Consider the following 26,412-nt stretch of genomic DNA (forward strand, 5'->3'; position numbering starts at 1 on the left):
TCCTGAATCCTTGGTTTTGTCTTAACTTTTATGTAATTTTATATTATTGTAGGGAAAAAATGGAAACAAGAGAGGGTCAGGAACAATTTAAGGGCTGGAAAAATGAAAAAACATTTGCCAAACACCCGACCTTTAAGGGTCACTTCTCTTGCCCTATGGGCCTGTGAGAGCTTAATGGCCATTGAGATTCATTCATCAGTGGAAGAAACTAGCATAAACCCATCAGTTTCTAGGTAAGTGATGTAAACTTCCCTGGCACTGAAAAGTAGTTCTGGATATAAAATGTATTTTGTTCCAAAGGATATTGCCACTTTCCAGCAGTCAGAAGATTTCACAACTGACCTGATGTTTCTCTGTCTGTTATTTTTTCCTTGTTATGTTTATAAAGCTCTCAGTTGCATTCACAATTTTCCAGGAAATCAGTGTCAGGTAACAACCCCACCATGAAAAGCTACCTCTAGAGAGCAGTCAGCGAGTCTTATCTGGCACTGAAAGCTTGCTGGTTGGTTTTCTACATACATGTTTATTTTCAGTTCAAAGACAATATAGAAAACTCCATCGTGGAAAATGTTACCTTTTAGTTCACACTCTTTTAATCCCCCAGTCCCCATAAAATAAACATTCTAAAGTGTAAGCAGTGGGAAATAATGTAAACTCTGCGGAAACAGAAAATAGTTTCTTTCAGACTTGGTGGAGGTCCTTTTCCTGAACACTGCACTCTGTTACAAACAGAATTCATCTTGAACGAAGAATAAATCTTCGGCCTATTTCACCATTTCCCCAGCATTGCGTAAGAGCCTATTTCAAATTCACTTTCTTCTCCAACTGCAGCAAAAAGGCAAAAGGAGTAGTTTGTGTTTGTGGAGCCTGAAAAACAGGAAAAGAAAAATATTTCGGTGGTTTAAGAACAGCTTTTTTCCTCTGGTGTCAAACTGTTCATATATTATAGCTCTAAAGCTGGAGACCACAAGAAAATATAAGAGCAGACAAGTGATGCTATTCACAAGACAAGGCTGGGATCATTGCTTGGAATCTTTTTACTTATGAGCAGTGGAGAATCCGATTCTGCACCACTTGGGACCGAGCCAGCATGGACACGGCAGGCAGCAGTTCTGAATTTCCTAAAAGATTTTGCTTGGGGACCGTGGCTGAAATTCCATGACTTCTAAATTTGGAGTCTACAAGTTTCCAGGATCCTGTCAAGTGAGAACATCCAGGATTTTAGATTAGCAAGCCTGTTGCCTTGGATTTCAGTTTCTCTTTTATAGCAGGCACAGAGAGCAAGGTCTGAAAAATGCATTTAGGACAAGAATGGAAGTGAGTGGATCTGGAATTTCTTATTATTGTTTAAGCTTTGTTGTTTTCCCGCAAAGGGTACTAAGACTCTCTGTCACTGTGAATTCTGCAATCTTTTTAGAAAAAGAAGTGATCAAGCTACATTTTAAAAAGAAAAAAGCAAACAAAACACCTAAGTACCAAAAAAAAAAAAAAAAAATTCATCAGGAGAAATGTAAAATACAAGCACTTGGCCTTTGATCTGAATTTATACAAGGAGGAATTTATCTCCTCGGCCAAGAGTTCAAACTCGGCTGGAATACAGCGAGCCAGCCTCCCACGGATGAGGGCAGGGTCTGGAGCCAGAAGGGATGCTTTATTAGCTTCAGAACAGAAGACGGTGACGAAGGCAGGGGACTAGGAGTTTCAAATACTCCCCTGATGTCTGGTTCAAATCAGGGAAGTAAACAGAAAACAGAAGCATCACAAGCATAGTAAACATTAACAAAAAGAAAATATCTTTGACGTTAGGAAGGGAGGTCTGCCTGGTGCAGACCTTGCCCCTCCTCTCAGTGACGCGCCAGCCTCCTGTCGGTGGCTCTGGTGACCCTAGATACGAGGCACAGTGACTACTGGGGAGGGAAGGTGGGAGAGACGAGGCTGGGCTCGGTGGAAGACCCGTGGATTGACCACATGACCTCGGTATCAAGTTTTTATAGTTAAAGAGGCTTAGAGTCTGTGTTTCCATATTTTCAGAAAACTCAAAGGGTTGGTAAAGGTATAGAAAGTCTGAATATAAATGAAAAAAAAATCAGAAACACAATAGCGAAGGTGCAAATGAATCAGTTGTTCATTGTTTATTCAGTGGGGAAAAATTTTTTTTAATTTGATTTAGTGTTATATCTTTTGGAAGATAGAATATATAAGACATCCAATCATGGTATGTGAATAATAAGAAATTACAAAGTGCCCAAGCAACGTGAATGACCAGAGGCAGAGACTGGAGTGACGTGGCCACAAGTCAAGGGCTGCTGGCAGCAGCTAGAATCTGGAGAAGGCAAGGAAAGGAGTCTCCCCTGGAGCTTCTGGAGGGAGTGTGGCCTGCTGGCACCTTGATTTCAGCCTGCTAATACTGATTTCAGACTTCTAGCCTCTAGAACTGTGAAAGAATCAATTTCTGGTATTTTAAACCACCAAGTGATTTGTTATAGCAGCCATGGGGATAAAACACACACACACACACACCCATAAGGGGAGTTCTCTCCTATTTATTAAACTAAGACAATTTCATTGTATTTACCCTTATGTTAATTATTGGTAATGGCACTTGGTTCTTGGCTTCCCTGTGCTGACAACCATCTTGTTTTGGTTCCCACTGTTGAATAACAGAGGTTAAAGATAAATACGCTACCAAAGTTACTTTATTATTTATTATAAATTTATTTATTTTATTTATTTATTTTTGGCTGCATTGGGTGTTCATTGCTGCGCGTGGGCTTTCTCTAGTTGCGGTGAGCGGGTGCTACTCTCTTCACTGCGGTGCGTGGGCTTTTCATTGCGGTGGCTTCTCTTATGGCAGAGCACGGGCTCTAGGCGTGTCGGCTTCAGTAGTTGTGGCTCGCGGGCTTCGTTACTCTGTGGCATGTGGGATCGTCCCGGACCAGAGCTCGAACCCATGCCCCCTGCATTGGCAGGCGGATTCTTAACCACTGTGCCACCAGGGAAGCCCCTGAAAGTGACTTTAAAGTAAAAACCAAGTCAACCTCAGTAGTATTTGTAAAGTTGATGGCGACATATTTTGACAATTTTTTTAAAACCTGAAAAGTGAATAATTTAGAATCATTTATATCATGAATTTTTTTTTTTTGAGATTTGCTTTTGAATTGAGGAGAAGTAAGTCTATTTATTTCTCTTATTAGTGAAGCTGTATGATAGTCACTGGGTGCTTATTAACCCGTTTGAATGTCTGATAAAAAATGGCTTCTGCAAAATGGAGAAAATTTCAAGTTCATAGCATTTGGTTAAAACTTTCACCTTACCTTGCAAGTTCTAATTTTTTCAAACCAACTGGTAGGTTATAACTAATGACATAACTGAAGCTTTTCTCCAGGCTTTTCCAAAAGCGCATCCAAGCTTTTCTCATTGACCTATAATTTCTTATATATTATATTAACCATGTGTAAATTTAGAGTTATTAGAAAATTCATATTTTCCCAGAGTTTGATGAAATATTATTTTTCTTGCTTTATTTAAAAAAAAAAGTATAAGATGATTAGATCCACTGCCTCTTGGGAAGTTTCTTTTAAAAGGGAATTAATTAAGAATTTCACAACCGTTAAGCCTCAAAACATTCCATTTTAGTTAGATAATGGAGATTTAATTATCACCATCTCTTAGAGATGTTAAAGATTCCATTTTAGATTTAATTATCACAATCGTTTATTTAAGTAGCTTGGGCTACCAGCCTATTTTGGTTCCTGCCTGGGAGTGGGAAAAGGGGGGCTCCCTCTGTCCCAAGGATAGCTTGGGGTGAGGAACTGAGGACTTTTTCTTGAAGCACAACGGTGATGAACAATTTTTGAGCTGCTTCTTGAAAAGACAGAGTTTCAAAATTAAAATCAGAGAGCCCTGGAGCTCCCCCAGGAAACCCTGAAACTCTGGTTTACAACCTGGGGATAAGAGGCTCTGTCCACAAGCAGCGTCTGGAGATTAATTTATAATTATTAAATATCACTGAAAATTTCGGCTCAACAGGAAGTTTAGGGAAGAAATGAGCTGGTATTATACTCCTTTTTGCGTGTGCAATTCAAGAAAAACAATTATAGCAGGGCCAGAGTCAATTTGATTCCATACTAACCACAACTTTGCACATCAGAACAAAGTAAGGGAGTGTCTGAATCCTTCAGGAAATCTGCCAGGCTTTCTTGAGTTCATTTGAATCCTGCCAAGGCCCAGAAATATGATGAAGCTTCAAAATGAGAAACCCAAAGTGTGTGGGGGGGTGGGGAATGAAACCTCCAAATCCAATTATCTTCAAACAAAAGACTGACCAGTAATGTCACAGGATCAGTTTCACTGGGACAAACAACTCATTTTAATTAGTTCTGTTTGGTAACATCCAAAAGAATGAATCATGCCCTTAGTCTAACAATAGCAAAAGCACGACAGGGAAGCTTTGGAAAAAAGCAGCAAGAGCTCAAATTCTGGTGATTCCCTGGCACCTCCCGCTCATACCGTTTCCTAGAGGGTGAGATAAGCAGGGAAGGTGGGGAAGTGGAAGGAAAGACAGCAGCCCTCAACCGAGTGGCTTCTTCCATGTGCGACTCCTCACGTCTGCAACACATTCTGCAAGGAGTAAGGAGGGTGATGCCCTGCAGCTGAGTCCAGAGAAAGAGCTGGAGCCTGACCACGATGTGTGCCAAGCAGCCCACCGGACATTTCCTCTCCTGATGCTCAAATCTGTCTGAGCTATCATCCAAGCTTTAACATTTGTATTTTGTGCATTTTTAATAGCCACAGACCTGTGACTGTTAGTAGGAGTGGTCCCTGCCTGCCGTATGTGAGAGGGGACAGGAAGCAGGAAGAATGTCTGCGGGATCATTATTCTGAAGGATACCCGAGAGGGAATGTTTGCTTTGGACAGTGGTTTTCTCTTACAGCACTAGATGGTCTGCGATTATTCAAGCAGGGTCAAGTGATGGGGTTTTGAAACACTGCCTACCAAGCCTAGAACAAGGTTTGGCAATTCACACAGAAGAAAGAACCCTGGATAATTGAGTGGGAAAATGACATTCAATGAGAGACTTAAGTAAGAGATAGCTCTAGTATAGTCTGACTGAAAAGAATTTTGACAAAGTCATAGCTTTTAATACTCAATTATCTTTTGTTATTAAAAAAAAATCGCCGGGTTATCCCCAAATTATGGGTCTGTTCAAAGAGCTGGTTATCATCTTCCAGAATGGGCCAAAGTTCATTTACCCCGTGAAAATCTTTTGGTTTAGGAAAGAAAGGATGGGGTGAGACCGAGAGTAAGCAGATCTGGGTTGAGTCTTGGCTTTTGTACTTATCAGCTGTGCAACTCGGGCAAGCTGTTGATGTCTCTGGGCCAGAGTTTCCGCAGTTCTGAAATCTGAGGCCAGCGTGACATGTGACCGTGGATGGCAAAGCATTTCCTGCTACAGCTACGGAACGAGAGGCAGGGCTGAGTAGTGGAAAGGCAGTATTATTCCTCTGCTATCTGGTGGATCAGGGCCATCCCTCAGCTACCCCCTCTTGTGACCACCGGGGACAGGACAACCCCTGCCTGCAAGGGGTGCAGTGACGGCCCACAGGAGGTGCTTAGAGGGAATCCCCAAAGCCAAGTGTCTTGACCCCCAACCCCTGCTCAGTCTTTGTTTTTAATTCTTTTTTCTTTTGGCCGCACCCAGCAACATGTGGGACCTTAGTTCCCCGACCAGGGGTCGGACCCATGCCCCCCGCAGTGGAAGTGTGCAGTCTCAACCACTGGAGGTCCCCCTGCTCAGTCCAGAGGGATACTTGTCAGAGAACTTGAACACAAGGATTTAGATGTAGGTACTGGTAAAGCTAAGGACACGCCACCCGGCATTACCTGAGCCCCAACTGCAATAATTAAGGCATAAACGCATTTATATGACCTATTTGGAGAGCAAATAAAAATGGACCAAAAGGCTGGAAAAATACTCATCTATCTGAGAGAGATGACAGAATTACACACACTTGTTCTGGAGAAAAATGACAAGTGGCGGAAATGTAGCATAATGGGTTGACATGACAAGGGAAATTAGTCTGGACAGGGGTCAACTCAAAGTTTAAGAGGAATGATATTGTGATTTTCCCAAGGCCGGGCTGGGAAACCCAAGACATTCACACACACACACACACACACATGCACAGTCATATCGAAAGACCAAAATAACTCTGTTATCAAAGGTCAAGTTTATGGGCTTCCCTGTTAAGTTAGTCTCCATTAGTTCATTTTCTGGAGTTTTCTTTTTCAGACATGACAAAAGATTTGAAATGTGATTGTGGTTAAAACTAAATACAGCTCCCACTCATCAGCAAAAAACGCATACAAACACCACCAAACACCACACACACAACCCAAACTGAACAATCCCACAACTTGTATTAATGTGTCTCTTACCTTCCTCATCAGAGCCTAAGTCTTCAGTGTTTTAGTAACAAAGACTTGCAAAAAAAAAAAAAAAAAAAAAATCTCCCCATGTTCACTACTGATAGACAAACAAATGGGAGTCCTGTATGCTTGGCTTAGGGCGTAACTCAGGGACAACTGGAAAGGAGGGCCTTTAGGTCAAGCAAGCTCATCTGGAAGGTCCAGAATGTACTGGCAAGAGGGATGGGTGCTGGGCTAAGGAACCGGAGCAGGAGGCAGTAGGAAGAAGGAATGGGGGTGTTTATGGGGAAGGAATGCGTCTTGAGAATATGGTGAGGAATTGTCTGATATATGGGATAGGGAAAAGCAGCTCCAAGTCTCTGAGACTTCTGATAGGGAGTTTCCCAGGGAGGAGGGTTGCGGGGGGTGGGGGGGGGGTAGTCCTTTTTCTTCGTGATGGGAAGCTGGGACAGAAGCCAGCAGGTGTGCCTGCGGCTGCAGGACCGAGGCACAGACGTGAATGAGACCAAAGGCCCCCCGCTGTGGGCCGCCTAAGCCAGCGCCAAGACAAGCCCAACCCTCTTACACTGAGCAGACCCTGAATCATCAAGGGCTCTAATTTCTGCTGCCCTGTCCTTCCTGTGACTCACAGGGCCCTTGGAGTTAGACGATCTGTCCCATCTCTATGAATCTTTCCAGTGGTATGAGAGCCCAATCCCCCTGTTGTGCGACAGTGTTATGGGTTAGATTGTGTCCCCAAAAGGTACGTTGAAGTCCTGACCCCTAGTACCTCTGAGAGTGACCTTAACTGGAAATAGGGTCTTTGCAGATATAATCAAGTTAAGAAGAGGTCAATAAGGTGGGCCGCAATTCAATGCAACTGGTGTCCTTTAAGGAAGACAGAGACACACAGGGAGACAGAGGAATGTCAAGGATCAATGGGCACCACCAGGAGTTAGGAAGAGGCCAGGAGGGATTCTGCCAGAATCTCAGAGAGTGCATAGCCCGGATGACACCTTGACTTTGGACTTCTGGCCTCCAGAACTGTGGGAGAACAAATGTCTGTTGTTTAAGCTGCCCAGTTGTGACACTGTTATGGCAGCCCCAGGAAATGAGCATACTGGAGTCCTCTATCACATGATTCTAACTCTGTACCAAGAGATACGTGGGATGAAGGTATAGCTGGTATAGTTAATGACAGAAGACGTTAGTTTTAATTCTCGAAAAAGAATAATGAATTTACAGGGCTCCTTTGTTATAGCAAGAGATGCCTTAAAACAAATCTATATTCAGAGACGGTGTGACTGACTTTCACTGGAATCGGGTCCAGGCACACCAAGGACCTGACCATCTCACTGCATATCCACACCCAGGAGCGACCCAGGGCATGGCTGTAACCTGGTAGGAATTCACAGTAACCAAGTGAGGAAATTACTTATCAGACCATTTCTGTAATAAATATCAGAAAAACCAAACAAAATAAAACTAAAAGAGATTTGAACTAGGGAAAAAAGAAAGAAAGAAAAAGTAAAAAGCACAATAGCCTACCTGAATTGAGTCCTGTGAAAATCCTGTTCACTTAGAACAAGCCTTTAACTTGCTCTGTTTCCGTATCAAGATCGATGTCATAGAAGCAGGGCCGAGTCGGCAGTCCTGGCATGGTGCTCATCTGGGGGAGAGGACAAAAGATTATATATTAGCCAGTGCTGCAAGGGGATCACGCCGGACACTGTACATCTAACGACATAAATTAACTATATAATTCAATTCAGCCTCATGTAACTTTGGGTTATATATACATGTATATTTTTAAATTCACCATCTGTTATTCCAATCTTTGTTTAAGGAAATGAAATCCCTCCATGGTCCCACAGCATACCATAGCTCCAAAACAGTGATTTTCAAACTCTTTTTACTAAGTCAAATCTTAATGCTGAAGCCCAACAAAGATAAGCCCTTCTGGCTGAAGGGGACAATGGGTGTGGAAGGAATGAATAATGAATAACCCCCAAGACACATTTCGGTAAAATCTTCAACTCTTGGAGCACAGTTTGAAAACTCCTGTTCTCCAGACAGCTGGCCTACTTTACTAGCAGTAACTGTTGTTTATTGAGAACCTACTATGTGCTAGGCACTGTGTAAATGCTTTTTTTTGCATCGTCCCCCAAACTCAATGAGGTAGATACTTTTATCGTTTCCATGTTACAAGGAAGGAAATGGAGGTTTAGAGGTGTTAAGTCATTTGCCCAAGGCCACACAGGTAATAAACAGCAAAATGGGAAACTGGACTCCACATCTGTAATCTCAAACTACTCATATAACCACCACCACCACTGCTGCCTCCACCACAGTTTGGGCACTCTATACTCAGAATTTTACATAGATAATAACTTGAGTTCCCCATCACCCTTAGAGGTAGGCACTCATTTTAGCCTCACTTTACTGATGAGGACAGAGGACATTTAGGCACAAAGGCATGGGCTCAAGGGTACACAGCTGGTCAGTGGTGGAGACAGAATTAAAACCAGGCCTGTGCTTCTCACTGCTTTGCTGCATTGCGTCTAGATCGGTTTTGCAAAAAGCGCTTTGTCCACCTGCACCAGAGACCCCCGGTGACGAGCTGGGGAAGCTGGCCGGTGTCCCCTGGTGATGCTGACACACTAAACACGGGTCTAGAACCCGGAGTGTGAGGATTTTGGATGAGCTGCTCTTTATCGATTTTAGTATTCCCACCTCTTCTCACCAGCCTGGAAGTTCTCAACACCAAAGGAACCCAGATAAGGCCTCTGTCACAGATCTCCGGTCTCTCACTCTCAAGGTCCTTTTTTGTAGGGACAGGATTTCTCTGACGCCCACTCTTCCCCCCTATGATGCTGACAGACTCTCGCGACTCAGACTGGGGTCTGTGGACCAGGGGCATCGGTATCACCCAGGAGCTTGTGGGAAACTCAGGATCTCAGGGCCCACCTGCGGCCCACTGAATCAGAATCTACAATTTCAGCACATCCCCAGGAGATCTGTGTGCACGTCTCCATCTGAGAAGCCCCGGCTTAGTCAATATGGCCTAGGATGCCTCCCCCCACTCCCTTTAGCCCCGGGAAAGGGAGCTCCTGGGGAAGGGGGTGAGGTGCTGGGGAGGAAGGGGAGAAGAAAGCCCTTTCACCCCTGACCAAGTGCTGCTACTTCTTCCCGGCCCGAGCTCAGGTCGAGGAGGAAACCCGTGCACCTGCGGCCTCATAACCACCTGGGCTATGAGAGTGTGAGTGAGGTGGGTCCACGTGGCCAGACACATAAACACTGTGGTACACGGTGGCCAGCTCCTGTCTTGCTGATTGCACAGGATTGCCCTTTAGTATATTATGGGCTAAAAAGGCTTCTGAGGCCTGCCTGGAATACAGGCACCACTGATAGCATGTCTTCAGGATTTTCTGTGCTCTGGGTTTCGAGCAGTGAACTACAGATAAAGTTCTGGCGCACAACATGCTTGTAGGTGGGGATTTCCTGTACTTTAAAACTTCAGGTATGTGGATGGCTACTTCTCCTGAGGGTTCTGTTCCTAGCAGGGGGGTAACATTTTTCTCTGGTTACTACAGTCGCTGCTCCTAGGAGACCCCAGAAAGAAACCCACGCTTAACGTTTTAGCCCTGAAACATCAAACACAAAGGACATCGGTGGGAACTGTTCATATTTTTTCCAGTTTCCTGGGCTACAAAACTCATACCAGTTACTCTACAACAATTTTCCTACCTAACTGCGTTCTGACATGAGCATTTTAAGATGCCTTTATAATCTGTGTGGGGATATGGATTTGGAAAAAGGAACCAGCGTTTTACAGTTTAAGGACCGAGTGACCGCATTCAGCCACAGTGAAGCTGCTCCGTCTCTAATTTAAAATAACTCTCTAGGTCGAAGGGATCGGGGTGAGGATGCTACCCAGACTTGTCTGCTGCTGCTTCTGAGGCTGCAACACTATTCACTCCAGGGCAGAATCCAGAATGAGGCAGATCATATCTAAATCCACATGAGGTGAGAAAACCCAGGAAGAACCCTGAAGGCGGTGCATTTGGGTTCATCTGAGCAAAGTTATAATGGAAGCTTCTATTGTGGATAACACAGTTGCACCGCCTGCTTGTTTACAAGCTTTTTTAACAGACATGAAAATTCAGCTTTCCACCATTCACTTTTAGCTGGTGCAAGACCAAGACCGACAAAGGCAGTGTGATTCGCACGCTTCCTGACTCAGCGCATGCATCTTGGGGTCATTCTGATACTGTCACAAAACGGGGAGCTTTTCTAAGTAGCCTAGATATTAAATGCCAGGGAGTATGAAACGTCTTTCCTCTATTTTCAACTTACTTCTCTCAAATGGGAGAAAAATGAGATCAATCAGAAGACTCCCATGCTCCTTTCCAATGATGCAATCGTCAGTTTCAAGAATCCCTACTTATTCGGGATGAGCAACAACTGACCAGGAAGCAATGTGGAGTGTGCAGAGCTGGGGAACTCCCAGCCCTGGAGACAAAGCCACCTCCAGTCCATCTATGTTTAGAATAAAAGTCCTGCTGAGCAGACACAGTATGGAATTATGTTAACAAGACCTTACACATTCACATCAGATTCTCTCCCAATAAAAAACACTCTGTTACCAAAGGATTGGAGCCCCCAGACAAGAGTCAGCAGAGCACTGCAGGAAAAAAGAATTCGGACAGCCCTTGGCAGTTGACCTCTGGGCCCACGCCTGGGGTCAGTGGTGATCTGTGTTGACTTGTTTGTGTGCCCTTGAAGAAGGCCTCCTGCTTGAAATAATGAGAGGCCACTAAATCGTACTTACTTGTCATGCTGCATTAATGGATTCTTTTACAAAGGCTGAAAAGCATGGGCTTTTGCCCTTCATGCGCCTAATTTTACCTACAATGAATCTTCCAAAACTTTGATTTCGGGTTAAGCTTATTTTGGAGAAACGACGAGTTATAGGAATAGCCTTTATAAACATTCATTAACACCAGCAAAGAGAAAATAGTCATACACCTAAAACTTGTCATTCAGTAGTAAAACACTCTTAGAATGAGTAGAAAAATTACCTAAAAATCTGTTTCATAAAGTGATAGTATCATACTTACCACTTAACCAAAATATCGTTGTAGTTAATTTTGTTGTGTTTGTGAAATAATTTCTTTTCTGACTTCTCCCTAAATCGACTGCTTTTTCCTACTGGATAAATCATTCAGATTTGTTGTAATTCAGAAAAGAAATAAGCATTTGAACTCACTATTCCTTCAGTTTATGATCTGAAAGGGAATCCCTTCTATACATTTCTTTCCTCCACCAATATGGCCGAACACCCATCATCTTGTTCCAAAAATTTAAGAACAACCAAAAAAGGGACTTCCCTGGTGGTCCAGTGGTAAAGAATCCCCCTTCCAATGCAGGGGATGCGGGTTCGATCCCTGGTCAGGGAACTAAGATCCCATATGCTGCGGGGCAACTACGCCCGTGTGCCACACTACAGAGCCCACGAGCCCTGGAGCCTGTGTGCCGCAACTAGAGAGAGAAAACCCGCACACCACAACTAGAGAGAAGCCCGGGCGCTGCAAGGAAGAGCCCATGCACCGCAACGGAAGATCCCGCATGCCTCAAAAAAAAAAGAACCACCAAAGAGACTACAATGGTTAACTACACGATGATGTAATTTAAATAAAAAGATTCTTTTTGATGAAATAATAACTCAAACATTTAAACTCCTGAGCAAAAGTATTTTCTGAATTATAAGTACAATGCCTCGGGAAGCCCAAGGACTGGATTTTTTTTCTCTTCCCTTCTCCCTCTTCTTTGGACATGAGGGACAGAACTGTTTACATGTAATGGTCATTTAGTTAATTAAACTAAGATGATGCAAGAGGAAAAATGGCCGGTATAAACATCAAGCGAAAGGAAAGAAGAGAGGTATTAAAAATCATGATAGGGCTTCCCTGGTGGCGCAGTGGTGGAGAGTCCGCCTGCCGATGCAGGGGACACGGGTTCGTGCCCCGGTCCGGGAAGATCCCACATGCCGCGGAGCGGCTGGGCCCGTGAGCCTTGGTCGCTGAGCCTGCGCGTCCGGAGCCTGTGCTCCGCAACGGGAGAGGCCACAGCAGTGAGAGGCCCGCGTACCAAAAAAAAAAAAAAAAAAAAATCATGATAAGGAAAACAGTGCTGCCACCACTGGGATTCCACTTGCTTGACTTAGTGGTGATGGAGGCTCTGGGATTTCTTTCTGGGTTAGGTAACATTCACCTGCACGTCCCGTGACTGCCAGGGATGCTCTCGGTGTTTGGGGGCGTGTCCTATCAGAGTGCCTGTTATCTTTCCTGGTGGCCAGCGAGTGCCTGTTCCTGTGCGAACGGACAGTGAGGCTTTATTCAACCCACAGTCCTTTGCTGAGCACTCACTATGGGGATACCAAGGTGACCAGGACCTGGTCCCTGCTTCCAAAGGGACAGACCATTAAGTAGATCATTTGAGTCGAGTCACTTTTTACTTTTCAGTTAAAAGAAAATCTTTTTCATTCTTTGCTTTTCATATAAAAAGAATGAACATAATAAATTCTTAACGTCTGACTTTCGAAGATGGAAGTCAAGTTCAATCACTGTAAAGATGACTCTATCGTGCTCACATTGGAGCAGTATTACGGAGCTCCGACTATTCCAATTTATTTCAATGGCGCTGAATAAAAGACTGAGCAAGTACAGTTATTTCTCTCTTCTTTTGTAAAGCAAACTATAACTCTTAGTGGTAAGAAGCCTGTTCCAAACTAACTTTTCCATTAGTTAGAAAAAACTTACTTTCAACAAAAAACACTTTCAAAAAGAAAATACTTTCAACTGAGAAGTAATAAATAATAGAACTAAAAAGCCAAGTCTTGCTCTCCTAATACTGTTTCCTGGAGGTGACCCCTGTAAACAATGTCTTGTGCAAACTCCCAAGAAATGTCCTATTCTTATATAAGCCACGTGACTATATAACATGTATTTATGTAGTTACGTACAGAAACTGGAAAATTCCACATGTGCAATTCTGAAATCTGATTCTCAGGGAGAGTAAAGCTTAAAAGAGGCAACTGGGGTAATTTCTAAACAAAGGAATGTGGCTGGAGTGGGGAGACCCAGGAAGAGTTGTTGCCAACACATTCTACAGTTGACCCTTGAACCACGTGGGGTTAGGGGCACTGATACCCAGCAGGGTTGAAAATCCAAGGATAATTTATAGTTGGCCCTTGGTAGCCGAGGTTCCTCCCTATCCGCAGATTCAACCAGTGCAGACTGTGGATTGTTGAGACTGAAATACTACTGTCATATTTAGATTGAAAAAAATCTGTATAGAAGTGGACCCGCCCTGTTCTAACCCCTGTTCTTCAAGGATCAACTGTAAAGTCAATGCGCCCTGCCTTTTGGAAAATGAGAGATTAGGGAGAGTTCCTTAGAAGAAAAGAAAAATAAATGCGAGCAGGGCGTCTGACCTACTGGATGTTGACAAAGGAAACGAAGAAGTTCAGCACGTTTCATGCATCTCAAATATTACGACGGATTAAGAGCTTTCAGTTCAAAGACCACTCGGCATTTGAGTGCATCTTTCCCCCACCAAATAATTTATTTTTCTTTTTTTGTTGATTTTAAGGACCGTATCCTTAGTCAGCTTTCAACTATGCTTGCCAGGAAAGCCCCATGCTGGCTTGCTCAGTAAGACGCTGTCCTTCCTGTTTCCGTGCCTGGAAGACCAGAGGTGGCATAATGCAGCCCCAGGGCTTCTCTCTATTGTCCTCTTGGTGTTGGCTTCATCCCCAGGCTTTCTTCTCTGTGTGGGCAGCTCCAGGCCACATCATAGCCACACCCTGTGCTATCCAGTGCCAGAAAGAACGTCCTCTTCAGTGACTCATTTTTCCCCCCCTGATTCCTTTATTTACCAATTTTCAAAACAATAGTTTGGTACCCAGTGGTAGTACCTCTGGGACTCTGCTAAGTGCTTTCCATGCTCTGTATCTCATTTAATTCCAACAATTCCACAAGGTGCATGTTATTACAGTTTCATTATCCCCAATTTACAGATTAGGAAAACAAGACGAGGAAAAGCATAATAACACAAATCACACGGCTAACAGCTGGTTGAGCTGGAATTCAAAAGCAGATAGTGTGACCCCGAAGTCCTAGCTCTAACCACTGAACCCTACTGCCACTGCCTCCCTTACATCATGGCATTTAGTGTCGCTGCCCCTCGGTGGCAACATGTGTGCTGCAACTGCACAAAGAAATGTTACGAGCTGCCTTTGCAATGGGAATACATGTCCTATCAAACTACTGAGATTTCGGCTACAATATTTGTGTCAATAAATTTATATGAATTGTAAAGAAACTTCATTTACTTTACAATTTTAGTCTTGATTCCTTTTAAACTTGAATATTTATGCAAGAAAATGTTACACAGCTTACACCCGGGGTGGTATCTTCCAAATGACATCTTAGTCACAGTAGTCAGCAGTGAGTAAAATAATACCTTATGACTGTTAAACATTGCTACTGTTTACCAACCAATTGGTTCCTCTCTCACTTACTTTGTTCTTATTCATTCATCATATGCTTTGATCTTACCCGTTGCCAAAATGATAGATAAAGGTCATATCTACACAGGTATTACACTGTTCACATCTCACTCTTCCATTTCCATTGGGGAGCGGTGGAGATTCTTCCCCATCTCTCCTCATTTCACCATAAGGACCACAGCTGAGGCTGCCAACAGCCCTGTGAGACAGGTGAGGTGGGAGAGGTCTGCGTAGCCCCACTGAGAGGTGTGGAAGTGGCCTCAAGACAGTTGTGTGACTTTCCCTGGACCAATTAGGAATGGGAACGTCGAGCACAAAGGCTGGAAGAGGTAACCGAAGTCTGACGGGCAGCAGTAACCCAGGTGGCTCTGAGGGGTGAGGGGAAGGGCCCCGTTCCTGTACTGCCAGTGGACCTGGGTAAGTTACGTCACTGAGTCTTGGTTCTGTACTTGGAAATACACTATGAATATAAACAGATCTATGTTATAGGCTCTATTTCAAAATTAAAATGGGATAAAGAAAGGACCCTAGTTTAGTGTGTAATAGACAATGGATACAATTGTTATTTTATCATAGAAGGTACAACTATAATCGTCTCTATGAAGTATAGTGCTGTTATTTATGATAGACACAGAAAAAGGAGACTTGAAAACAAATCTGAACTGTGAATAATTATATGTTTCTTTTATAAGAAAAAAGGTTCATTAGTTCTGAGATTTCCCCCTAATTTTTCCTGCTCTATAAACAATTTAAAAGAGCCCCTTTCTGTTGTTCCTACTAATGACGATCCAATCTGACGCTACACCCAATAACCAAGACCTAAGGATCAAGTAATCAGGGGCCTCTGACTGATGACAAATGTTATTTTAAGAGAGAAACCTTCAAAGTGTGGTGAGCTAAAAACAAGTATGATTTTAAACTGAGTTCAGTCTTTAGGAAGAGGGGATTACTCTTTCTGCGTAGGCCAGAGAAGATGCTGTGAAGAGAAGCACAAATTCAATTCTTTACACACCGCTCCTCTCTGCCTGAACTTTTGCAGTGTTTCCTCTCCAGCCTTTCGATGGACAGGTGGCATGCCAGGAGAACCCCGCCAGCCTTGGCAAAACAGACCAATTTTATAACGTTTCATTGTTTGGAAACTCAATATCAAGCAATCAAATTCTGGTTTCTGAGAAGCTCATCTTCTGAAAATGAACTGTGATGTTCCGGGCGTGCGTTTTATCCCAAGATCCTATTAGCAATTAAGTCATTATTCTGTAACTCCTGGAAGAAGAGAGAAGATGAAGGGGAAGGGAAGAGAAGGAGGCGGGTGGGGCGGAGGGGGGGGCGGGGAGGTCACGAAAACTGCCTTTACTTAGCTGAGCTGGTCCTTTTCTCCACGGAGGAGCTTGTTACAGAAGACACAGCTGCCCATGTAATTTAGCATTTCCCTTGTCTTCCCCCCTGCCCCTCCTCCAACCCCGGCAAAGCTCCTCCCCAGAGATAATAAGCTGCTGCAGCAGCGGAAAACAGAACAAGACAGAGGGAAATTGTATCCATTATTTTAATGTCCCCTTTATGGCTCTCTTGGGACAGAGGCAAAGGAGTGGTCTGGGGGAGCGGGGGGGGGGGGGGGGGGGGGGCCTGAGGGGGGAGGGGAGGACTTATCTCATCTAATGTTTACCAACCGGACACTTGGCCAGCCAAGGCTTGACCAGGAAACTGAATTAGGAAAGAATTCATGACCACCTTGCCTCCTAACTTAACTATGTTAAATACTAGAGGCCTATACTGTTCTGCCATCTCTCTCTCTCTTTTTTCTTTTTTTCCTTTAGGTGGTTCAGACCAGATCCCAGCTGAATGCTCAGGACCTCAGATTGGGTCTGTAAGTGATTTACAGTATGTTATGGACTGAACTCTGTCCCCCCCTCCCCCACCAAATCTATATGTTCAAGCCCCAACCTCCAACATGAGGTCATAAGGGTGGGACCTTTATCCAGTAGGGCTGGTGTCCCTCTAAGAGGAACAGCCCAGAGATGCACGGGCACAGAAGAAAGGCCTCAGGAGAAACCCACCCTGCTGACACCTTGGTCTTGGTCTTCTGGTCTCCAGAACTTTGAGAAAATAAACCTGCTGTTTGAGCAGTCCAGTCCACGGTACATTACTATGGCAGGCCTAGCAAATGAACACGTCGTACTTATGTGGCTATTTCCTTCCCTCTACATACTTCCATGAATATCCACAAAACATGTTTTCCCCACTTTACCTTTCTGCAATTCCTGGACAGAAAGAGTCCTAACTGGGCTACTTGCAAAAGCTTCCCTAAACAGAACGCCTTTTCTCACTGCAAGGGCAGACGATAATTAAAGGACTTGGCGGGTAGAGATCCTGCCTGGGAGGTGAGCACACCGCTGTCCCTCCCGCGTTTTCCCCTTCTTCACCCCGCTTCCCCAACACGGCAGGGATGCTGCAGCTGTCAGACCTGCTTCCTCTGGATTAATGCAGTGGGAGAAAAAGAAAACTGTGGACCAAGTATCTTGAAATCACTCATAAATCATGTACCTTGCTCTCTTTCTGTTTCTCACAAACACACAGCATGTGTTAAAAGTAAGGAGAAACATCAAGAGAGCAACATGATGGATTTCTATTTTGTAAATCTAATTTTTATCAAAGTAAATCATGTACGTGGCTTAAAAGGTCACATTGTCCCTCAAGGCATACTATAAAAAAATGACAGTTCCCTGTCCACTGCTGCCCCACCCCAGCTGTATTCCAGCTCCTCAGAGGCAACCACTATCAATTCTCAGCTCTTTCTTTTTTTTCGGGGGGAAGAAAGGATTTATTACTTGCAGCAAGTAAGGACAACACCGGGGATCTTTTCCAAAGCAGTGTCTCCCCAACAGCAAAACCGGGAAGTCTTAAGGTAAGCGTACATGCATATTCATGAAGGGGCTTGGGACATCGACTGAGTCCAAACTTGATTGACATCACAAGAATCAGAGAAGGTCAACATCGTCATTCCTTAGGTTCCAGTTGATCTGGTGGTTGAGCGCTTCTGGCTAACCTTTACTTATGAAGCAGAACTGGGAGCCTTCGGCCCCCATGACCTTACCTGGTTTCAGGACTTAATGAAGCTCAGGTTCTTGATGTCTCATCGCAGAACGAATTCAGTGAGAGACAGAGTGATAGGTAAGAAGTGGATTTATTTAGAGAGAAACACACTCCACAGGACAGAGTGTGGGCCATCTCAGAAGGTGAGAAAGGCCCCTCAGCTCTTTCTTTTCATCATCACTGCTCTTTCTTGATTTATAACTTCAGATGCTATCTATTGGCTTTCTAACACAGAAGATGAGGATTTAGCTCTTTGACATCCTACTACCCATGCTCCCCCACCTCCACTTTCCATCTCTCAAATAAAGAGCTGTCATTACTTTTGGTCCGATCAGGATTTATTACGACAATGTAAATATTATTCACAGGAGGGCCATCATACATATTCTGATTACATTCTCATTCTTGTACAACTCCTGTTTCTCCTAGAGTTAATAACTGTTTTGTATCTTCATTAGTTTAGCTTTCTATAGGCCTATCATTCATGCACTAATGCACTCTGACAGTCTTGGTCATCCCTTCATATGCCCACGCACGAGACTAGCCATCCTCGCGGCCATCCTGCGGGCGCCCTTCATCCTGTAGGCCTACTAAACAGCTGATGGTGGCATCTCCCTTTGCCATGATCCTGGAGACTCCTTTCTGTTGTCTCTGTTTCCATGTGCTGTACCGTATTGTGGTTTATACACACTAGGGTGACTCCCAGTAACTCCCCCTCCTTGAGTGCAGGTGAGACCTGTGACTTACTTCTAACCAGGAGAACATGGCAAAAGTGACGGGGTCCTGCCGTCTTACCAGATTCAACTTTCCCCTGTGCTGGCTTCTGATAAACTGCCATGCCATGAGAGGGTCTAAGAAGGCCAGGTGGTAAAAACCACATGTAGCCTCTGAGACTTAAGTGTAGCCTCCAGCTGACAGCCAGCAAAAGGCTGGGCCTTCAGTCCTACAGCTGCAAGGAACTGAAATCTGCCAACAACCCTGTGAGCCTGGAAGAGGATCCCTGGCCTCACATGAGACTGGAGCCCTAGCTGATGGCAGTACTACAGCCTGAAGCAGGCAACTTAGCTAAGCTGGGTTTGGTGTTATTATAAAGCTGCTAAATTTCTGGCTAATTTGTTACGCAGCATAGAAAATTTTTTTAAAAATTAATGGACTTGGGGCTTCCCTGGTGGCGCAGCGGTTGAGAATCTGCCTGCCAAAGCAGGGGACACGGGTTCGAGCCCTGGTCTGGGAAGATCCCACATGCCGCGGAGCACCTAAGCCCGTGAGCCACAACTACTGAGCCTGCGCGTCTGGAGCCTGTGCTCCGCAATGGGAGAGGCCGTGACAGTGAGAGGCCTGCGCATCGCGATGAAGAGTGGCCCCCCGCTCTCCACAACTGGAGAAAGCCCTCGCACAGAAACGAAGACCCAACACAGCAAAAATAAAAAAAAAATAAATTTAAAAATTAATGGACTTAACTTTCTCTTTAAAATTTTTTTCTCGTTTTTCTACTTTCAGCAACTTTATTTTAAAAACAGAGTGAATTATTTAGAAGCGTGGCATACGATAAGCTGCATGTGTTCAAGTGTAAAGTTTCTTCTATGCTATTACGAAACAAGCTGCTCTGAACATTCATGTACAGAACTTAATATGGACATATATTTCATTTCTCTTGAGTAAACACTTAGGAATGGAATGGCTTGGTCTTACGGTAGGTGCATGTTTAGCCTTCAATTGTTTTCACATCCCCACTAACATCTGGTATGGTCAGTCTTTTTAATTTTAGGTATTCTAATAGCTATACAGTGGTATCCCATTATGGTTTTAACTTACATTTCCCTAATGACTAATGATGATAAGCATATTTTCATGTATTTATTACCCATATACAAGTCCTCATCAGATAGATGATCTGCAAATGTTTTCTCTTTTTCTGTGGCTTATTTAGTTTCCAAATATTTGGGGTTTTTCCAAATGTCTTTCAGTGTTGATCTCTAATTTAATTCCACTATGGTTAAAGAAGATATTTTGTATGATTTGAATCCTTCAACATTTACTGAAAATTAATTTGTGGCCCAGAATATGATCTATTTGGCAAATATTCTGTTTGCATTTGAAAAGGACGTGTATATTCTGCTATTGTCAGGTAGAGTGTTCTTTAAATCCAGTTAGGTCAAGTTGGATTATAGTGCTGTTCAAGTCTTCTAATATCCTTATTAACTTTCTGTTTATTTGTTCTGAGAAGGGTTTTAAAATCTCTTACTATATTTCTGTCTTTATCTATTTTTCCTTGCAGTTTTCCTTCATCTATGTTGAAGGTTTGTTATTAGATGCATAAACACTTAGGATTGTTATGTCCAGATGAAATGGCCTCTTTAAAAATATGAAACAACCCTCTTTATCATTGTTAATATTATTTGCTCTAGTTCTATTTTGACACCAAGCCAGCTTTCTTTTGATCGCTATTAGCATTTTCCCAGCCTGTTTCCTTTAACCTACTAATGTCTTTATATTTAAAGTGGGTTACTTGTTGGCAGCATATAGCTGGATCTTGCGTTTTTAGCCAATCTGACAATCTCTGTCTTTTAATTTGGATATTTAGACCATTTACATTTAATGTGATTACTGATATGGCTGTGATTACCACAAAAAACAAAACAAAACACAACTCATAACTGTTTTAATGTCCCTATCTCCTAATGCTATTATCTGTGTCATTTAAGCATTAATTTTGGTTGATCTTTTTCATTATAGGTTGTATTGTTTTTTTTTGTGTGTGGTACGTGGGCCTCTCACTGTTGTGGCCTCTCCCGTTGCGGAACACAGGCTCTGGATGCGCAGGCTCAGCGGCTATGGCTCACGGGCCCAGCCGCTCTGCGGCATGTGGGATCTTCCTAGACCGGGGCACGAACCCATGTCCCCTGCATCGGCAGGTAGACTCTCAACCACTGCGCCACCAGGGAAGCCCTATAGTTTGTATTTTCCTACTTGTTTACATGCCTGCTAATTTTGAATTGGATGTCAGACATCTTATCTTTTTTCATACTGTATTTTTTGTATTTATAAATATTTTTATACTCTGTCCTGGGATACAGTTTGGTTACTTGGGAACAACTTGATTTTGGGGGGTTTTTCTTTTAAAGCTTTGTTGGGTGGGACCAGAACTGTGTTTAGTCTAGGATTAATTTTTCCCCTACTACTGAGGCAAGACCTTCTTGGCCCTGTGTGGGAGCTATGCACTGTTCCCTTTGATGGAGGTTTAAAAGGTGACACCACTCAGTGTACCTAATTAAAGAGCAAGGTTATTGGAAACATATTATTACATATAATGACAGAATTTGATTTTAAGATAAGTAGTCCAAGAATAAAATTATACTAATAGAAAAAAATAGAGAAATTGTAGAAATGACTAGGAATAAGGTAATACACATTTTGTTTATGTTTATAAACTGAAAAACAGGAATACAAAAGAGAATACTTGCTGCTCAGCTATCTGCTTTTCTCAATCAAAACAAAGTCAGTGGGCTTCCCTGGTGGCACAGTGTTTGAGAGTCCGCCTGCCGATGCAGGGGACGCGGGTTCGTGCCCCAGTCGGGGAAGATCCCACATGCTGCGGAGCGGCTGGGCCCGTGAGCCATGGCCGCTGGGCCTGCGCGTCCGGAGCCTGTGCTCCGCAACAGGAGAGGCCACAGCAGTGAGAGGCCCGCGTACCACAAAAAAAAACAACAACAAAAAAAACAAAGTCAGTTTTCTCTGAACTTTTCTTCTTTTGGCAAGTCAGATCCTTCCTTCGTTGCTTTGCTACTGACACAAGCGGCAAGAACCATTTGAAGTTCAGTAGGCCTCCCTCTGCTGCCCTCTCAGTGACCTTGGTGAATGAAAGCTTCCCATGATGGCACATTTTCAAACAAATATGTGGCCCAGGCATCTGACGATTGTCTGAGTAATTCTCTAGCGTGTTGAAGGAGAGTGATACCATCAGCCCATCAGCTATTTTCCCACAGGAACCAAGCCAATAAAGCCTGAATTTTTCATGTACTTGCACATAAATAACACGAAGCATCAATGTGGATGCACTTTACACCCGAAAACAGTTCTGTCAGTACCACACGTCTGCCAGCTTTGTGTGGTGTCCCTTTCTGACTACAATCTCACCTTCCAATTTCTACTTCCTCCACCTTCTATCCCCACCCCCACAACCATTCTACCTATCACGATGTAATTTTCTATGAAAATTTAATTTCAAGTACATACGTCTACTAGACGTGGCAAGTCTACAAATAATATTTATATTTCATATGTTGTTATATTTCAGAGTTGAAGCAAAGTGACCTAAAGCAGGGCTTTGAATTCCCTCTATAAACTGGGGCTCGTTGGGTGCTCCCAGACCAGCTGTTTCCCCTCCCTGCAGCCCGTGGGGATTTCCATGGGGGAAAGGAATAGGGCTGGCTATCTGCCTCAGGGAACAGCATCTCAGCCCTTTTCATTTCATTCACACCAGTGCTTAGGGACACTGGGAAACCCAAAACAGTTCCCAATGGGAAAGAGGTTAGGCGGTCCTGAGACAGTTCTGTGTGCCTTATTACCCAAACATGAAATTTCATGGACCTCTCCTTTCTTCTAAATCACAGGTTGGAAAACTATAGCCCATACACCATACATCAGGCCAGCTGTCTAGTTTTATAAATAAAGTTTTATTGGAACACAGCAACACTCATTTGTATATCGTCTGTGATTGCTTTTGTACTATAAGAGCAGAGTTGAGTAGTGAGGACAGAGGCTGTTTGGGCTGCAACACCTAAAATATTTACTATCTGGCCCTTTACAGAAAATGTTTGTTGATCTCTGTTTTAAAAGACAATGTCACAGACAAAAGGATTTAATGAAAACCAAGAGAGATGAAGAATTTGATTGTGGGTATTCTTTAACTTTCCCTAAAGACACCAAAAACATTTTATAACTAGTAAAGTGGAGGTGTCAACTGAAAAGACAGAGGCGGGTGATGGTGTTTGAATCTAGATTACTGGTTCAACAGGACACACATTTTCTAAAAGTGAAAGGTCAAGGGCACTAACCTGGCATATTCTCAATGTTTTGGGAGACTGCTGGGGGACAGTCATTCTCAGTTTAAAAGATGCTTAGTGGGAGGATGTTAATTTATAGTATTTTTTACTTAGAATCTACTTCAAAGATTTTAATTCATGGAGTTCTCATTTGCAGAATAAAATTCCTAACACCTAATTTGTAGATTCTAGATAAACGTTTTACTTGAAGTCTAATTTTCTTTTCTTTTTCTCTTTCTGGCTGTGCCATGTGGCCTTGCGGGATCTTAGTTCCTCGACCAGGGATTGAACCCGGGCCCACAGCAGTCAAATGCTGAGTCCTAACCACTGGAACCCCAGGGGGCTTCCCTGAAGTCTAATTTTCTTTGATTGGGAAAACACCTGAGTTCTTAGAGATGTGACATGTTGCACCAGAGGGCAAAACCTTCTGTTCCACTTGGGTTAGAGGTGGGAAGCCTATCTATCTGTGGGTCATCTGAAGGCTGAAAGGATGAACTCTTACTGACCAACCAGGTCCTCTGTGTATCACTGATTTTTTTTTTTAAGAGGTAGTGTTCTACTATGCACTGCAAGAGAAAACACAGGTTCTATGGCATGTTCAATGTATCGATGAGACTTGTTGAGGAATCAATGATCTGAGAACTCTGAAATGGTAGCTAGGGTGATCTAGTACTTGCTGATGTCCTTTTACACCTGGCCCTGCTAATGTGGATTGCTGGGCAAGTGGCACCGAAGGCCCAGATGGGCTCTGAGACGAGAGGGTCACCAGAGGGCCCTTAAGAGGGACACTCTTAGAAAAGAAACACTGAGGCCCACTGGACAAAATAAAGTTGCCAGAGCAAAGTGGTTTAGCTAATAATGGGGGGGAAGGCGGGGAGGGGCACTTTCCTAAGATGAAAAGTTATAAATCCGCGGGAGAGGATTGCAACAGGAAAACAAGACAATGGAAAATTTGGTCAAGGGTGAAGAGTAGTAAAGGGAAAAAAACACGGAGTAAGCTAGAATTTATGGTATTTAGCTTTTGTGATGAACAGCCATCATCTAAAAGTCCTCTGGCCTATCAAGTCAGCAAGGGAGTAACCTGTTTATCCTTGGCTATACCTTACCGTTCCTGGCTGTAAACCTGGAAGATCAGGGGGGTCCCCATTCAAAAAAAAAAAAAAGAGAGAGAGAGAGAGAGAGGATAAGTGCCTAATTAAAAATGGCATGGACTTCCCTGGTGGCACAGGGAAGAATCCGTCTGCCAGTGCAGGGGACACTGGTTTGATCCCTGGTCTGGGAAGACCCCACATGCCATGGAGCAACTAAGCCTGTGTACCACAAGTACTGAGCCTGCATTCTAGAGCCCGCGAGTCACAACTAATGAACCCTGTGTGCCTTCAGCCCGTGCTCTGCAACAAGAGAAGCCACCGCAAGGAGAAGCCCGTGCACTGCAACGAAGACCCAACACAGCCCCCCGCCCGAAAAAAAAAAAAAAGGCATGATTTCATAAATTAGGAGGTTGGGATTAACATATACACACTACTATATATAAAAGAGATAACCAAGAAGGGCCTACTGTATAGCACAGAGAACTACACTCAATATCTCAATATTTTGTAATAATCTGTATGGGAAAAGAATATATATAATCTCTCTCTCTATATATCTATATATAACTGAATCACTGTGCTGTACACCTGAAACTAACATTGTACATCAACTATACTTCATTAAAATTTTTTTTAAAAAATTGCATGGTTTCTATATACCTGAGTATGGGCCTTATAACTGCAATCATTTTGGAGTGAAGCCACAACTAAAAAACCCTGAGGTAGAGGTGCCTGGAGTTGGAACATGCAATCATTATTCCCCGTACCCCAGCCCCTCACCACTAGACCAGCCTGCTCCAGCCTCCCAGTCTGAATTCCTCATCTTTCACCAAAGACCATCCCAAATTATGATTGATGTAAGGATTGCAATGAAACGATACCATAGTTTTAGCCCTTTCCAAAAACTTAATGAAATCAGGCAAACTGGCAGAAGTCCACACGAAAGGAATCAAAGCTGGATACTGTGATCAGTGCTTCAGAGAAACGGAGCTGAGTTCAAAAGAAATAAGGCTGTGGACAAGTATTGATATTATTCTTAAGGCCACTGACGATCCCTCCTGCAAATGCATCATTGTTGACACCACTAAGTGCAGGAGGAAATGGTAAGGTCCTGGCTTACCTAAGGAAGTTTTTAAATTTTTAGCATTTATATGCTGTCAAGATTAACTGTCTTAAGTTGTGAGTAAAGGATTTTTAACCTAAAAAATTTATGCAATCCATATCAAGCTTAATTTCTATTTTATTGAAAAAAAAATAACTGGGCTGAGTATTCAGAATATTGAGTCTCCTGGGATTAGTGGATGGAAACATTTCAAGTGTGAAAAAGTACTGAAAAGGAATGAAGGTCAGAGAGTGGGCTGGGAAGCATATGGATGTTGTAACTGGACCCTCAGTTCAAGAACCTAACCCGTAGCAGCTACTTGGAGCCACAAGAAAATACTTCAGGATTTGAAATATCTGGTAGCGTTAATAACCATATCGAAGAAGAAAAAGTGAAAAACGACACTGGAAAACCCTAAGGTGTCTCCATTTCCATCACTGGTAAGATCTTGGCTCAAGTTCCTCTTGATGGGTCACTGGGCAAAATGCACCAGGTCCCCACAGAATCACAATGTGTTGTTTCCACTTGGGTGTGTTTGGGGAGGCGAGCCTCTGTTGCTGCAGTAGGAGGAGCAGCAAAAACGATCTTTTGCCATCTTTTTTTTTTTGCGGTACACGGGCCTCTCACTGTTGTGGCCTCTCCCGTTGCGGAGCACAGGCTCCGGACGCGCAGGCCCAGCGGCCATGGCTCACGGGCCCAGCCGCTCCGCGGCATGTGGGATCTTCCCGGACCGGGGCACAAACCCGTGTCCCCTGCATCGGCAGAAGGACTCTCAACCACTGCGCCACCAGGGAAGCCCTTTTGCCATCTTTTGACTTAATCAAAACACAGTTATCAGATCTGAATTCTAGCTGTTACTTTGGTTTGTTTACCCAAAGCCTCCTCTCTTGCCAATGGAGTTAACTGGAATTGTGTTGCATGTTTATTAGCATTTCTCATTTCTTTTATGTTGCCATCCCTGAAAATAAACTTGTTATTCAAATGCTCCTTTCAAGTCCTCCTGCGTCTCCCTTAGAGCCTCACTGAGTTACAGACATGCAGTCAAGAATAAGCCTCCATGGTTTACATGCACCAGAAGTCCACACGCGATACACGGGACGGGA

At 43.6% G+C, this 26,412-nt stretch overlaps 1 protein-coding gene across 1 annotated transcript in view; it reads right to left on the bottom strand.

Moving 5' to 3' along the window:
- Positions 1–503: 503 nt before the first annotated feature.
- The window catches only part of MTHFD1L (methylenetetrahydrofolate dehydrogenase (NADP+ dependent) 1 like), a 195,346-nt gene continuing 169,437 nt past the window's right edge, over positions 504–26,412 (bottom strand). Inside the window, exons 27-28 of the mRNA XM_065889148.1 lie at positions 7,958–8,078; positions 504–867 (exon numbers count right to left, since the gene is read on the bottom strand). Coding sequence (XP_065745220.1) covers positions 7,989–8,078 — 90 coding nt within the window. The 3' untranslated portion in view covers positions 504–867; positions 7,958–7,988. The remainder of the gene's footprint in view (positions 868–7,957; positions 8,079–26,412) is intronic.

This window comes from Phocoena phocoena, chromosome 12, assembly GCF_963924675.1.
Source record: "Phocoena phocoena chromosome 12, mPhoPho1.1, whole genome shotgun sequence".
Lineage (NCBI taxonomy): Eukaryota > Metazoa > Chordata > Mammalia > Artiodactyla > Phocoenidae > Phocoena > Phocoena phocoena.